We start from the raw sequence: 11640 nt of genomic DNA, 5'->3' as shown, positions 1-11640 counted from the left end.
CATCCTCTGGTGAAGAATTATTACTGCAGTCATAACACGGGAGAGGAAAAATAAATGAACGCTTCCAAAAATAGCTCTCACCTTGTGACTAATATTGAACCACATTCGCACACACTTTGTTGTGTATCAGCAGCATTTGCGGTGCACTTTACTGCATGTGTGAAGCATGTATAAGCAAGGAAATGAGAAAATCACATTTTTTCGGCCACTCTTCTCTGGGTCGGGGGAGGAGGTCTGTTCTAATTCTGGCCAATCACAGAGACACATAAGGTTTTTTCCCCCCTGTCTCCTGCTCAGTCACCAGGCTTGTCAGGCCCATTTGTTAGAATAATTATATGGCTGTTAACAGCAACCTTGCCTAAAATAAAACGAGTGCTGCATTGGTTCAAAGACACCACATAAAATGGCTGCTAAAGATTTTACCAGAAGATTTATTGTATTCATACATTGTTAGCGTGAACACAGGTGCTTCTTGGGGTAAATTCCCGTTAAGATTACAATCAGAGGAGGCCCGTGGGTTGTTTTTAATAGAGGTGTGCTGTGGAGTATCTCTGTACTCCCTCTCTCTGTTCAGAGTGAGCTGTGCTCCTCTGGTTTATTTTGAGGTGGTCTTATCACAGCTGTTGTAGCTGGTGGCAGCCTGTCCAAGCCCCTCGACACTCTTCCTTTTCTCCCTCTGGCCCTTGGTCCTGGTAAGACCCTGTTTGCTCCTTGCCCTGCTTCTTCAGGGATATTTAGGCTTTAATAGTTTAAAAGATTAACTCTTGTGCTTGGGATGTGTTTCAAAACGTCTTCTTTAACGTACTAATGAGTGCCTCTCTGAATTTGATGGATGCAATCTTCGCCAAGTTTGTTAGAGGCGAGAAGCTCTTGACGGCAGTGAGGCTAGTCTAGTCTGTGAATGCGTTTAGTAATATTTATGTTAAAGTAATGGCTCACTAAAGCCACAGTGTTACATACACTGTGTTAAAGGTAACTTTAACCTCCTAGAAATATACTGTGTGCCGACGGGGGTTGCTTATGTAACATTTGTGTTTTTATTGAATATTAATAGTTGAAAAACACGACTTTACTGCGCACAACCACTGACATCAATAAGAGTGGATAAGAAATAAATAAATAACGTGCCCATATTAAGAAGTTCTTAAAATAGCCTGTGGATCTGGAACAGGTGCCATGTGCTCAGCTTGTGAAAGCACAGGCAGCGTGAAGGCTGCACTAATTTTTATGCACATAAACAGGCTCTGGCTGCAAGCCCGTACAACGCAAGAGAAACGCAAGGACTCGATAGGGGATTATATTTATTATTCACTAATGAGCTTTAGTATTACTTTAAGTGATTATTGTTTTTGTCGTAAAAATGGCAGATTTTCCAATATCTGCCTGTCTTAACAGTAAATATAAGATGGTCTCAAAACCAAGAAAAACTCGGGCCACCATTCATTTCTTTGTTTTGCAAAAAATGGAAAAAATGAGTGCGTTGATTTACTGAAACATGTCAAGATACACGGAAACAAAGAATTAAAAACAACGTTTGTACCATTATTCTTCAGCAGGAGTCTGAACTCTTAGTTTCTTTAACTACTCCTCTGGAATTTTTCTCCATCCTCATTGAAGGATGCAAATGCATCAAATGAAGGTCTACATACATCTCTCAGGTCCTGTGTCAGGTCTTTGCCGGACGTTTTCCTATTTCTAAGAAAATGACTCTCCTGGAGATATTTTTGTAGGCCTAGCACTTCTTTTGTCCTCCACCTGTCCAGTTTACTCAGAATTTTAAGTAAAAACTACTCGGCATGCTGAGATATGTTTTCAGCTAACAGCTCTTTGTCAATCACCTTATTGGTGTAAAGCTTATTGTCAAATTATTGTGTTATCTTTGGCTTTTTAAAAAAAATAGATTCGACGTAAGAAATGAGAACAAATTATGTGTTTTTGTGACAGGGTGCTAGTAACAAAGGGCCTAAAGATACAAATTAAAATCGATCTGTTCAAAGTTGGTTATTACAGTATATGTAAACACATTTGTTCACCCCTTGAGTCTTTCTTATACTTAAATGATTCTTGGGTCAGTTTTAAGTTGCTTAACAAACAACCCAATGAACGAAAAAGCAGCCAATGTCCAAAGAACTTGATGGTAGTGTTGAAGTTTGAGTCCATTTTTCTGCCGAGCCTTTACAGCAGGGTTACAGAGTTTTTACAGTCTTTTACCAAAGAATTATGTGTGTCTATTTACAAAAAATAATAATATCTGTTGATGTGTTGGGTCAGCCAATTCACTGAAAGACATTTACTTACTGTCTCTGTATGAAAATCAGGTGTGATTATTTATCTTGCTTCTCCTTTTCTTAATGGTTAACCATAACGCTGTGTTGCTGTACTGGAGAACATGAATGAAAAAGTCAATTATGACATCATTGTAAAGACCTGTGCTTTTTCTACTATGACAAAAAGTTCTGCAGAGATGAAGGTCTGTGCTGGAAATTCTCAAATCTGATTTGAGTTCATCAGATTTCTGATTGATTAATCAGTAAAATTAAGCTTCAAATAGCAAAGCTGGAATAACTAGGACCAAAATGGACACTCAGCGTGACTTTGGTTTTCTCCATGTTTACTACTTCACTAAACAGGAAAACACGAGTCTATCCTAAGCCTAATCCTTAGCCTCTTACACATGTACGGATTCCATTACAGAACCAACCATCTCCCTTTTGGAACTACCTCAGAAAAATGGAGGCTTGTCAGGAGAGTAAACGCTCACCCACGAGTCCTGAAGCATCGCCAGCCGAGGATCACCACATTGACCTGACAGAGGACCTGGGCCAACAGCTGGAGGACATCATTAGCACCTACCAGGCTGCCGAGATTCCAGCTGAGCCAGAGGACACGGAGGAGGTCACAGCCGTCAAAGAGGCAGAGACCCGCAAGGACCAGAAAATGGAGAAGAAGATGCTGAAAAATCTAGGTGTTGTGTGTGGTTTTGAAAAAACAAACAAAAAAACAGTTTTAGTGATTTTATCTGAGGTGGGTTTGATTCAGTGAAGTCAGCAAAAGTCCAGGTTGTACTGAAAGTGATTTGTGTGTGATAGCAGAGCCGTAACCCGTGTAAATGCATCCATCTGCAGCAGAGAGGGAGGTAAAAAATAGTATTTCCAAATGCCTTTTATAGTTTGTGTCATTCAGCTGCCAAGATGATTTTTCACAAGATGGACCAGCAGAGTTCTTGAAGTCCCAGAAAATCATCCAACAATAATTTCTGTATCAGTCTGTTTAAAACTGGCTTTATGGCAATGATTGATTTTTAAGGTTAAATTCTGTATGGCTGCTCAGGGAAGGAAGCTATGCTGTTGATGCAAAGTCTGAACAAACTCGATTCTCCGGAAGAGAAACTGCAGGCCATCATCAAGAAGCATGCCGAGCTGGTGAGTGGATAAAACAAAGGTGAAGAGAGCAAAAAAAGAAAATATATAGTAGCTCTCATCAAAGCTATGGTTTGTTTCTAGAGAAAAGATATAATCACTATTATGGGGCACTGTGTGTGTGCTTTTGCAGCTGGAGGAGCATCGCAGTGATCAGAAGCAGATGAAAGTTCTCCAGAAGAAGCTTCTCCAAGTGATGAAGGAGAAGGACCAGCTGCAGGGCGAGCACAGCCGTGCAGTGCTGGCTCGCAGCAAACTGGAGGGGCTCTGCAGAGAGCTGCAAAGACATAACAAGACTTTAAAGGTAGCTCAACTCCAGACATCACTGCTTGAACAGTGTCTAATCAGAGATGCCGAAATCGCCATTTGTTGTTGAGCTATGGTGCCAGGTGGTCCCAGCATATTTTGTGCTCTACAGGATATGACATCACTGGCACTGAAAATCTGCTGCCATGTCAAAGCTCAAAGTTTGACCTATTCCACTGCCACCCTCACAACTCCTGTTGTGAAGCCAAGTGTTGTTCAAAACAGCAGAACTTTAGCGATGATCCCTGATCAAATATGCATGTTTTTGCTTGCAGTGTAGCACATTTTAGTCAAGATTGTTTTGGTGTGAGCTGCTCAGTTTCAGAGCTTTTTGATGCTTTAGCAACTATCACCTTTATAACAATCATAAGAACTGTGCAGACAACACTGCAGTTCAGTTTAAAGGGTTTGCATTCTCTCTTTTATAAGTTTAACATCATGGATGCTTCCTCTTGTACAGTGATACAGTTCCTTCATGAGCTTCCTGCATGGCTGCTAGCTGGAGCAATAGCAAATTATATAAGTCAGTGGTGGTGCACAAGACAAACAAAACGGTTGAGCATTTATATCCATCTTGCAGTGCAGGTTTTAAAGCTAACACCCATGCTTGAATCGCAGGAGGAGACCCTGCAGAGGTGCAGAGAGGATGACCTAAAGAGGAAAGAGATCACCACCCATTTCCAGGGCACGCTCAGTGAGATTCAGGCTCAAATTGAGGAACACAGCAGCCGCAACACCAAACTGTGTCAGGAGAACGGCGCTCTTGCAGAAAAACTGAAGGGACTCATTTCACAATACGACCAGCGAGAGGCGGTATGGATCCTGCTACACTGTGAACACACACGGACACTCGCATAACATAACAGCAAAGCCAATTTGTACTCCCAGTCTACATGCATTATTAAAACTGGATAAACTGTACTTGTGTAAACCTTCTCACATCTGTGCCCATGAATTATTTGCAGATTTCTCCCAGGTCTTACATTTATTAGTTACACTATTTCAGTTTTATGTAGCCAAAGGCTCCCAGAGCGAGAAATGAAACAGCTTTCTCTGTGAAAACGACTCATAAATCCACCTGAATGTCTTCCAGAACCTGGAAAAGGTTTTCAAGCACAGAGACCTGAAAGAAAAGCTGCTGGAAACCAAACTCGCGCAGGCAAACATGCTGCTGAAGGAAGCAGAGGAGAAGCATAAGCTGGAAAAAGACCATGTACGTTTTTTCGTTGTGCATTTTAATAAAAGATTTGTTGTAATAATCCCCTAATGCTCATTTTTCTTTACCATTTCAAAATCACACAGCTGCTGAAACAGGCAGCGGAATATAAACTGCAAGTGAAGGGTCATGAAGGAGCAAGAGATCGATATGAAGGCCCAGGTATGGTATCAGGGCATCATGGACAAAATTGGATCATTTTTCTACCTCCCTGGAGAAAAGTATAATGTTTTGTTACCATTCTTCCTCAGCTTGATATGTACTCCAAGAAGTTTGATGAATTCCAGGGCACGGTAACAAAGAGTACCAGTGTCTACAGCAGCTTCAAACAGGACATGGACAAAGTAAGTTTGGTTTTACAGAATATTTGAAGTCGGCTTCAGGAGATTAAATTATTGAGTTTTTCTGCAAAAAGATGATGACAAAGATGACAAAAATACAAATGAGAGGAAAGAATCCCATGAGCCTTTCAGTAACACTTCAAAAACTGACAAACCTTATAATCCTACACTTGCTCAGTTGCAGCTATTTTTAGAAGATACTTTGATTGTCTGCAGCATAACATGATTTTTTTTGTTGTTGTTGTGCAGATGGCCAAGAAAATGAAAAAGCTGGAGAAAGAGTGCCAGTCATGGAAGACTCGCTTTGATGGCTGCAATAAGAATCTTATTGACATGGTGGCAGATGTAAGAATTTTTTGTTGTTGTTTTAATTCATTAATACCCTCATACATAGATAGGTTTTTAAAAAAATATGACCCACCAGGGAAAAAATTCAGTTTACCATAGGAAATTTTATACAATATGTTAAAAATATTTTTTACAGAAAGCAATCAAGGAAAAGGAGTTTGAGCTTCTCACCATCAAAAACCAGAAGCTTGAGAATCTGTGCAGGGCTTTGCAGGAAGAAAGGAAGAGTCTATATGCAAAGGTGCATGGAGCTGGCAGTCAACCAGAGGACAAGTCTGCAGATCCATCAGAGAAGGGGGGCTCTGAGAAGACACCTGAAGACCCAAATGAGAATCAGCCCATCCAGAATACTGCAGCACCTGCCCCTACTGGGACACCAACGCTCACAAGTGCGCTCACCGAGGAACTGGCTACACTGAAGGCTGAACAAGCCCTTCTGAAAGAGGTCGCCAGTTCTTTCACAATCTCTCACATTGCCCCTACAGAAACAGGCACAAGTCAATCACATGAACCCACCAAGGAGCCAGAGGAGAACCACATAGAGCAGAGCGAACACCAGGAAGTCCACGAGGATGGATACCAACAACAGAGAGATTTGGAAATGGAGTCAGTTGATTAATGTTGAAATCACTGTGAAAAGAAACCATGGTCATATGAGATTCTTAGCAATAAAAATAAAAATGCTACATCTGTGTTGAGTGTCTGATCCTAGTGTAAAGACATTTAAAAGTGGGTTTATTTTGGTATGCAAATCTCCACCTATAACTACACAGATTAAGAATTTGTTTAACAAACCAGAGCTTTTCCAACTACCCATTTTTTTCTCCAGTAACAGTTTTGTAAGACTCAGTTCGATACCACGAGACCCCTCCCAGCAGCCTCAGCCTATAGCAGCATATCTAAACGAATGTTCAGGCACATCTAATGTAGCTGTAACTTTAATCGTATATCAAAAAGGAAAGTTTTAAGTCCAATATTAAAAGTACAAATCCAAATACAAACTGGTTCTGGAATCACTCTGTAGAGAGTCTTGGCTTTAATTACTTGTGTTATATCGCTAATATCGCTGCGCTTCACCCAGTCTAGGACCTGATAGGATCTAGTGAGCATGGAAACTGTTACATAAGCAAACAAGATTGTATTTTTTCAGTATTAAGGTGGCTAGCTAAGGGCTAAGAGACAACAGAAATTCACAAGAAAACAAAAACTGAGTCCAAAGTTGAATGAATTTAACTACAAATTCACTAATTACTGATTACGTAAGCAAAATAATCACTTTTTCTGGCCTTTGTTTCATACACATTCAGATGCATTTTGTTTCTGGCTTCATTTTTGTCTTCAGTAATTAAAAAGCATGGTCTATTGGGCCAACATCAAATGACTGGCCTGGGCATTGAAGAACATCCCATTTCTTTGCCATGATAAACTCTTGGGTTTCTCTTGGGTCATTATCCATTTGCCCTGTGAAACAGTATCTGATTAGTTTAGCAAAATCTGTCTGGACAGCCCTTTACACTTTATAATTTATCTACTATTTCTATTAGCAGTCACATCGTTAACAAACAGAGGTGGCTAGTTCCATTGGGAGCCATACCATAATACTGACTCTACCATGTTTGACAGATAATGTGATATTCTTTGGATCATGAGCTGTTTTTGTCCTTCTTCACACTTTTCTCTTCCCATCTTTTTGTGAAAAGGTAATATTAGTTTCATCTGCCCAAATATATACGTATATTTTTTTTTTCAGAACTGTTCAGGCTCCTCACGAGTTTAATCTGTCCTTCCTGGTCTTGGGTTTGCACCTTGCTCTAAACAATCTTTCTCTTAAATGTGGACTTTTAAAATGAAACACCTACCTCTTTGAGAGTGTACATGACTTGGTTAGATGGCATGAACACTCGTGACCATGGAAATAATTCTGTGATCATCACTTTTAGTTGTCATTTATAGTCTTTCACACCTTTTCGTGTTGCTGAGCTGGTCACTGCATTCCTTCTCTGTACCAGATTGTTGATTTGGGCACTCCTATGTTTTCTCTCTCTGTCCCTGAAAGGTTTATTTTGGTTTTCAGCTAATGTTGTCTCCTTCACTTCAATTGACATCACTATGGATACTGAGATGTCTACTAAATGTTCAGCACTTCAATTTCAGATCGTTTAGCTGCTTAGTTTGTCATGGAATAATGGAACAATGGATCTCACCTGCTCATTAAAAAAAGTGTCCAATTACCCGTGAACACAATTATTAGTATCCTAATGTGATACTGTACCAAATCAGTGAACAGTTATAGCATAACTAAACGATAAAATGGGCTTGATGTCAAAGAATGTATTTTATTTTAGAATTTTATTTCCTTTCTTTCACCTTTCTGTTTTTTTGGCTTTTATTTCAGTTTTGATTAAATGTTTTGTTATAAGTCATTTAAAACCTGCAAACAAACACTTGTGTCACAAATCAGCGACGTTCCCCTTTAAACTGAGCTTCAGTCAAAAGTCTTTTGGCTCTAAACTTGGCCAGACTGGACTTTGAGAGAAAGCAGAGGCAGTTGTTACTGCGGTCCCCGATAAGAGGCTGGAGAGTTTAAAAGAAAAATGGCAGAACAACCGGATTCAACTGCAATTTCTTGTGCAAAAGCTCTCTCATCTTTTGTCGAAAAAGGAAAAGCTCTGCTGGACCTTGCTGAGAAGGAAAGCAGGGAAGGTAGGTCACACAAGTGTACATAAAAATAGACACCAGTCGTCAAACAATTTATGGACGTAGCATGAGCAGGGGTTGCAGAAGTCCTATCAATCATTATACATAAAGAATCCTCTGAAACAGATGGTTAGCTGCTAACTTCATGCACTTTGTGACGCACAGGCTCGTGCCAAGAATTCGTCAGGCAGAAAATCCGCATAGAGCGTAAACAGTCACTGCTGGGTCTGATTGAAGCCGGTGCAACTCTGTACAACAGGTCTAAAGTCCCACCTTCAGTTTAACTAAGCAGCCTCTTCTGTTAAACCTTATTATATTTAATATTTTTAGCTAAAATATGTAATGAAGTGTTATATTTCAGGCCCATTTTTTCTGCTTCACAGCCTGTCTGTTAAACGAAAAAAGGATGCAGAGGATCTCTGGAGCAAAAATACAAAGTAAGAGCACAAAAATTCAACTTGTACAATGTGTTGAGGTATTATCATCTAGATTACATGACAAAGGCCAAATCAGCTGTAGCTTGTGCTGTCACAATTGCTGTGCATCCACTCACTGATTCACATAGTACAGTAAGTCACAGCCTTAATAAACTGACATGACCCCTGAAAACTATTCTGCATGATGTTCCCAGCTGTGCTGCTTTGAGAGAAGCTCGTCAGGACTTTAAAGAGCTCGAAGTGAGTTCTTTTAATACAAAATGTAAAATATTTTTAAAAAGCATACTCACCACGGTCATTTTACGTAGTGCAGCCAATGTACCGCAGGTGCAGTGGGATGCCTTTCTACAGCGTTTGGATGATGAGCTACAACTGAGTCCTAAAATACACAATGTCGATCATCAATCAAAATACATTTCACCAGATACGCCGCTCATCGATGCCAGAACTGGAGAGTGGGTTTGATGAAAGTCTTTAATGCTTCCACACTTATTAAAAAAGCGTAACAATGAACCTCATATATCTGCCAGTTTTTATGCGTCATTGGTGCTGTCTGCTTTGCACCTTTATATTTTACTGAGGCTTTGTGTTTGACAGAACAGTAACGCTGCAGAAATATCTTGGGAGAGGTAAGAAGATATTGCTGGTGTTAATCCGTCAGTTCTCCTGTCTGCTCTGCCGTCTACACGTTCAAGATCTGCAGAAGAATCAAGTAAACATCACACACCTGATAACAATGCTTAACCAAAAAAATGATTACCAAAGAGTTATAAGGTGAAAACTTTGCATATCTCAACATGCTGTGCAGTGTGTCTTTAAGGGAGGGAAACAGGTGGAAAGTGGTAACAGGTCTTGAGCCCAAATTTAAAAGTTTTGGGTCTAATTGTAATTAGTGTGTGTAGAGGAAATCATTAAAGAGGAAGTAGTGAGTATCTACAGTCATCCGTAATACACGACTCTATCATGATATGGGGCTGCATTTCAATCAGCGGTGTTGGGGTTCTTGTCAATAAATGGTATTATGAATGTAGAAAAGTATCATCAGATGTTGATACACCACGCAATAATACCATCTGAAAGTCGTCCGATTGACAGTGATCCCAAAAACACTGCTAATGCAGTAAAAGTAAACATGGATAGATAGAAAAACACACAATGAAACATAATTAGGCATACACTGGCCTCCCCACATCCTGGACTCATTATTGAAGCAGTGTTTGATCATTCAGTTTAATCAAATTCAATAGTTTTATTTATATACTGTAGCACCAAAATCCCAACAATAGCCTCAAGGCTATCAGGCTTCTCCCCCCCATTCTCTGTTAAGATACCAGAGAACGGAACAAAAGGCAGCAACATCCAAAGAAGAGTTTTGAATGCCCTAAGTTCAAAGTTCAAAGTACACATGCTGTTTTTGCCCCATACACTGTGTTCCTATTTTCTTTTTTTCAGTAAACTGTTGGCTCAAGACTTCTGCACCATGGTGTATATGCAGTGTGATATTCTCATAAATATCCACAATCAGCTGATCTCTAAAATCCCCCAGTACAGTATATAAAACTTACATAATTATGCTTTTATCTCTCTCTCTCTCTCTCTCTCTCTCTCTCTCTCTTTTTTGCCTGTCCCATTTGGTTCTTTAGCCATCAGAATTATTGTCTGAAGGCCAAGAAAGATGCCAAGCGGATTTATTTTACCAAGTGGATCATCACGGCCTTGCCATATTGGTCTCTTTGATTGACCTTTGTTATTATTACTTATTTATTTTATTTTCAGTTGTTACAGATGGGACAGACATGACTGGGGGATAGGAAAGGGAGAAAGAAAGAAAGAGAGGGAGAGAAAGAAAAACAGAGGGGAAGAGGGAGAGTGAGAAAACAAGCAAAAAAGAGAGCAACGTAATAAACACAACACAATCACAATAATCTAGCTGAGAGTAAAAACAGTAGATGCTAAATATTGAATAATGTTGTGCAGCACGCAAGATGTGCTTTGAGGTAGCAGCCAAGAAAGGTGTAGTTTGTGTCTGTGAATACCCGTGTGTACACCTGTGTGGATGAGCGCGCTTGTATTCAAAAGGTTTCTCCATGTAAAGATCTACTAGGGGGTGTGGGGAGCCATAGCCCTGTGCCCCAGGGGATATATATATATATATATATATATATACATATACTTTTATCTCTAATGTTACTTTGCAGAGTTCTCTGGATGCACACTCAGTACAAGTGGTGGTCATTTCGTTTGGCTGTCAGGAGGGAGCAGCACACTGGGTAGAGCAAACAGGCTGTCAGTACGACATGCTGCTGGATCCCAGTAGAAAGGTCAGGGGTCAACATCAGACAATACACATTTCAGTCTTTGATGAATAAATAAATTAACTCATTGTTTGGTATTGCAGATGTATAGTGCATTTGGTCTGGGAGCATCTCTGCAGAAAGTGTTAAACTTCGGTAACATGCTGATCTACTCTGAATATGTAGCGAACGACATGGAGTTTCCACGAGAGCTTCCGTGGATTCAAGACGACATGTTTCAGGTCATCAGAATTCAATATGACTATTTTGTGCAACACATCTATCTATGTATTAATGAATTCTAAGAGGTGATAGAGAAATTCACTAAATTTTCACCACAAAGAAAGACTTTTAAGATTTATGAATAATTTCTCGTTACTGTCATTTGTTCCAGCTGGGAGGCAACTTTGTTTTGGACGAACATGGAAGGGTGCTGTTCTCTCACCGCTGCCAGAGTCCAATAGACCGACCCTCAGTGGAGGACATTTTATCTGCACAGTGAATATTAAAATCCTTCATGCACGGCATGACTTAATTAAAGGAAAAAAGAAACAGATGATGTCAGCTGATTCATTCTTTGTA

At 39.9% G+C, this 11640-nt stretch overlaps 2 protein-coding genes across 3 annotated transcripts; both read left to right on the top strand.

The window, feature by feature from the left end:
- The first annotated feature begins 560 nt into the window (after positions 1-560).
- txlnbb (taxilin beta b) lies at positions 561-6323 on the top strand. The gene is given in 11 exon segments (XM_040041620.1): positions 561-692; positions 2695-2965; positions 3331-3422; positions 3553-3723; positions 4344-4538; positions 4819-4938; positions 5028-5066; positions 5068-5103; positions 5193-5285; positions 5532-5627; positions 5767-6323. Coding segments are annotated over 10 exon segments (1560 nt in total). The 5' UTR covers positions 561-692; positions 2695-2730; the 3' UTR covers positions 6250-6323.
- A 1817-nt stretch (positions 6324-8140) lies between these two features.
- LOC120739751 lies at positions 8141-11614 on the top strand. Of its 2 annotated transcripts, XM_040041621.1 has the most exons (9): positions 8143-8333; positions 8493-8586; positions 8711-8764; positions 8959-9004; positions 9092-9219; positions 9362-9476; positions 10963-11085; positions 11163-11300; positions 11453-11614. In XM_040041621.1, exons 1-9 carry the CDS (start codon positions 8225-8227, stop codon positions 11558-11560), a joined length of 915 nt encoding a protein of 304 aa, XP_039897555.1. In that variant the 5' UTR covers positions 8143-8224; the 3' UTR covers positions 11561-11614. The 2 variants fall into 2 exon arrangements, with proteins under 2 accessions (XP_039897556.1, XP_039897555.1); XM_040041622.1 differs by lacking the exon at positions 8959-9004 and having other exon boundaries at positions 8141-8333; positions 9073-9219.
- The last annotated feature ends 26 nt before the right edge of the window (positions 11615-11640 follow it).

The sequence above is a fragment of the Simochromis diagramma genome, unplaced genomic scaffold, assembly GCF_900408965.1.
Source record: "Simochromis diagramma unplaced genomic scaffold, fSimDia1.1 OVJJ01000304.1, whole genome shotgun sequence".
NCBI classification, from domain to species: domain Eukaryota; kingdom Metazoa; phylum Chordata; class Actinopteri; order Cichliformes; family Cichlidae; genus Simochromis; species Simochromis diagramma.
The sequence above is the reverse complement of the archived record's forward strand: the minus strand, read 5'-3'. Positions and strand labels throughout refer to the sequence as shown.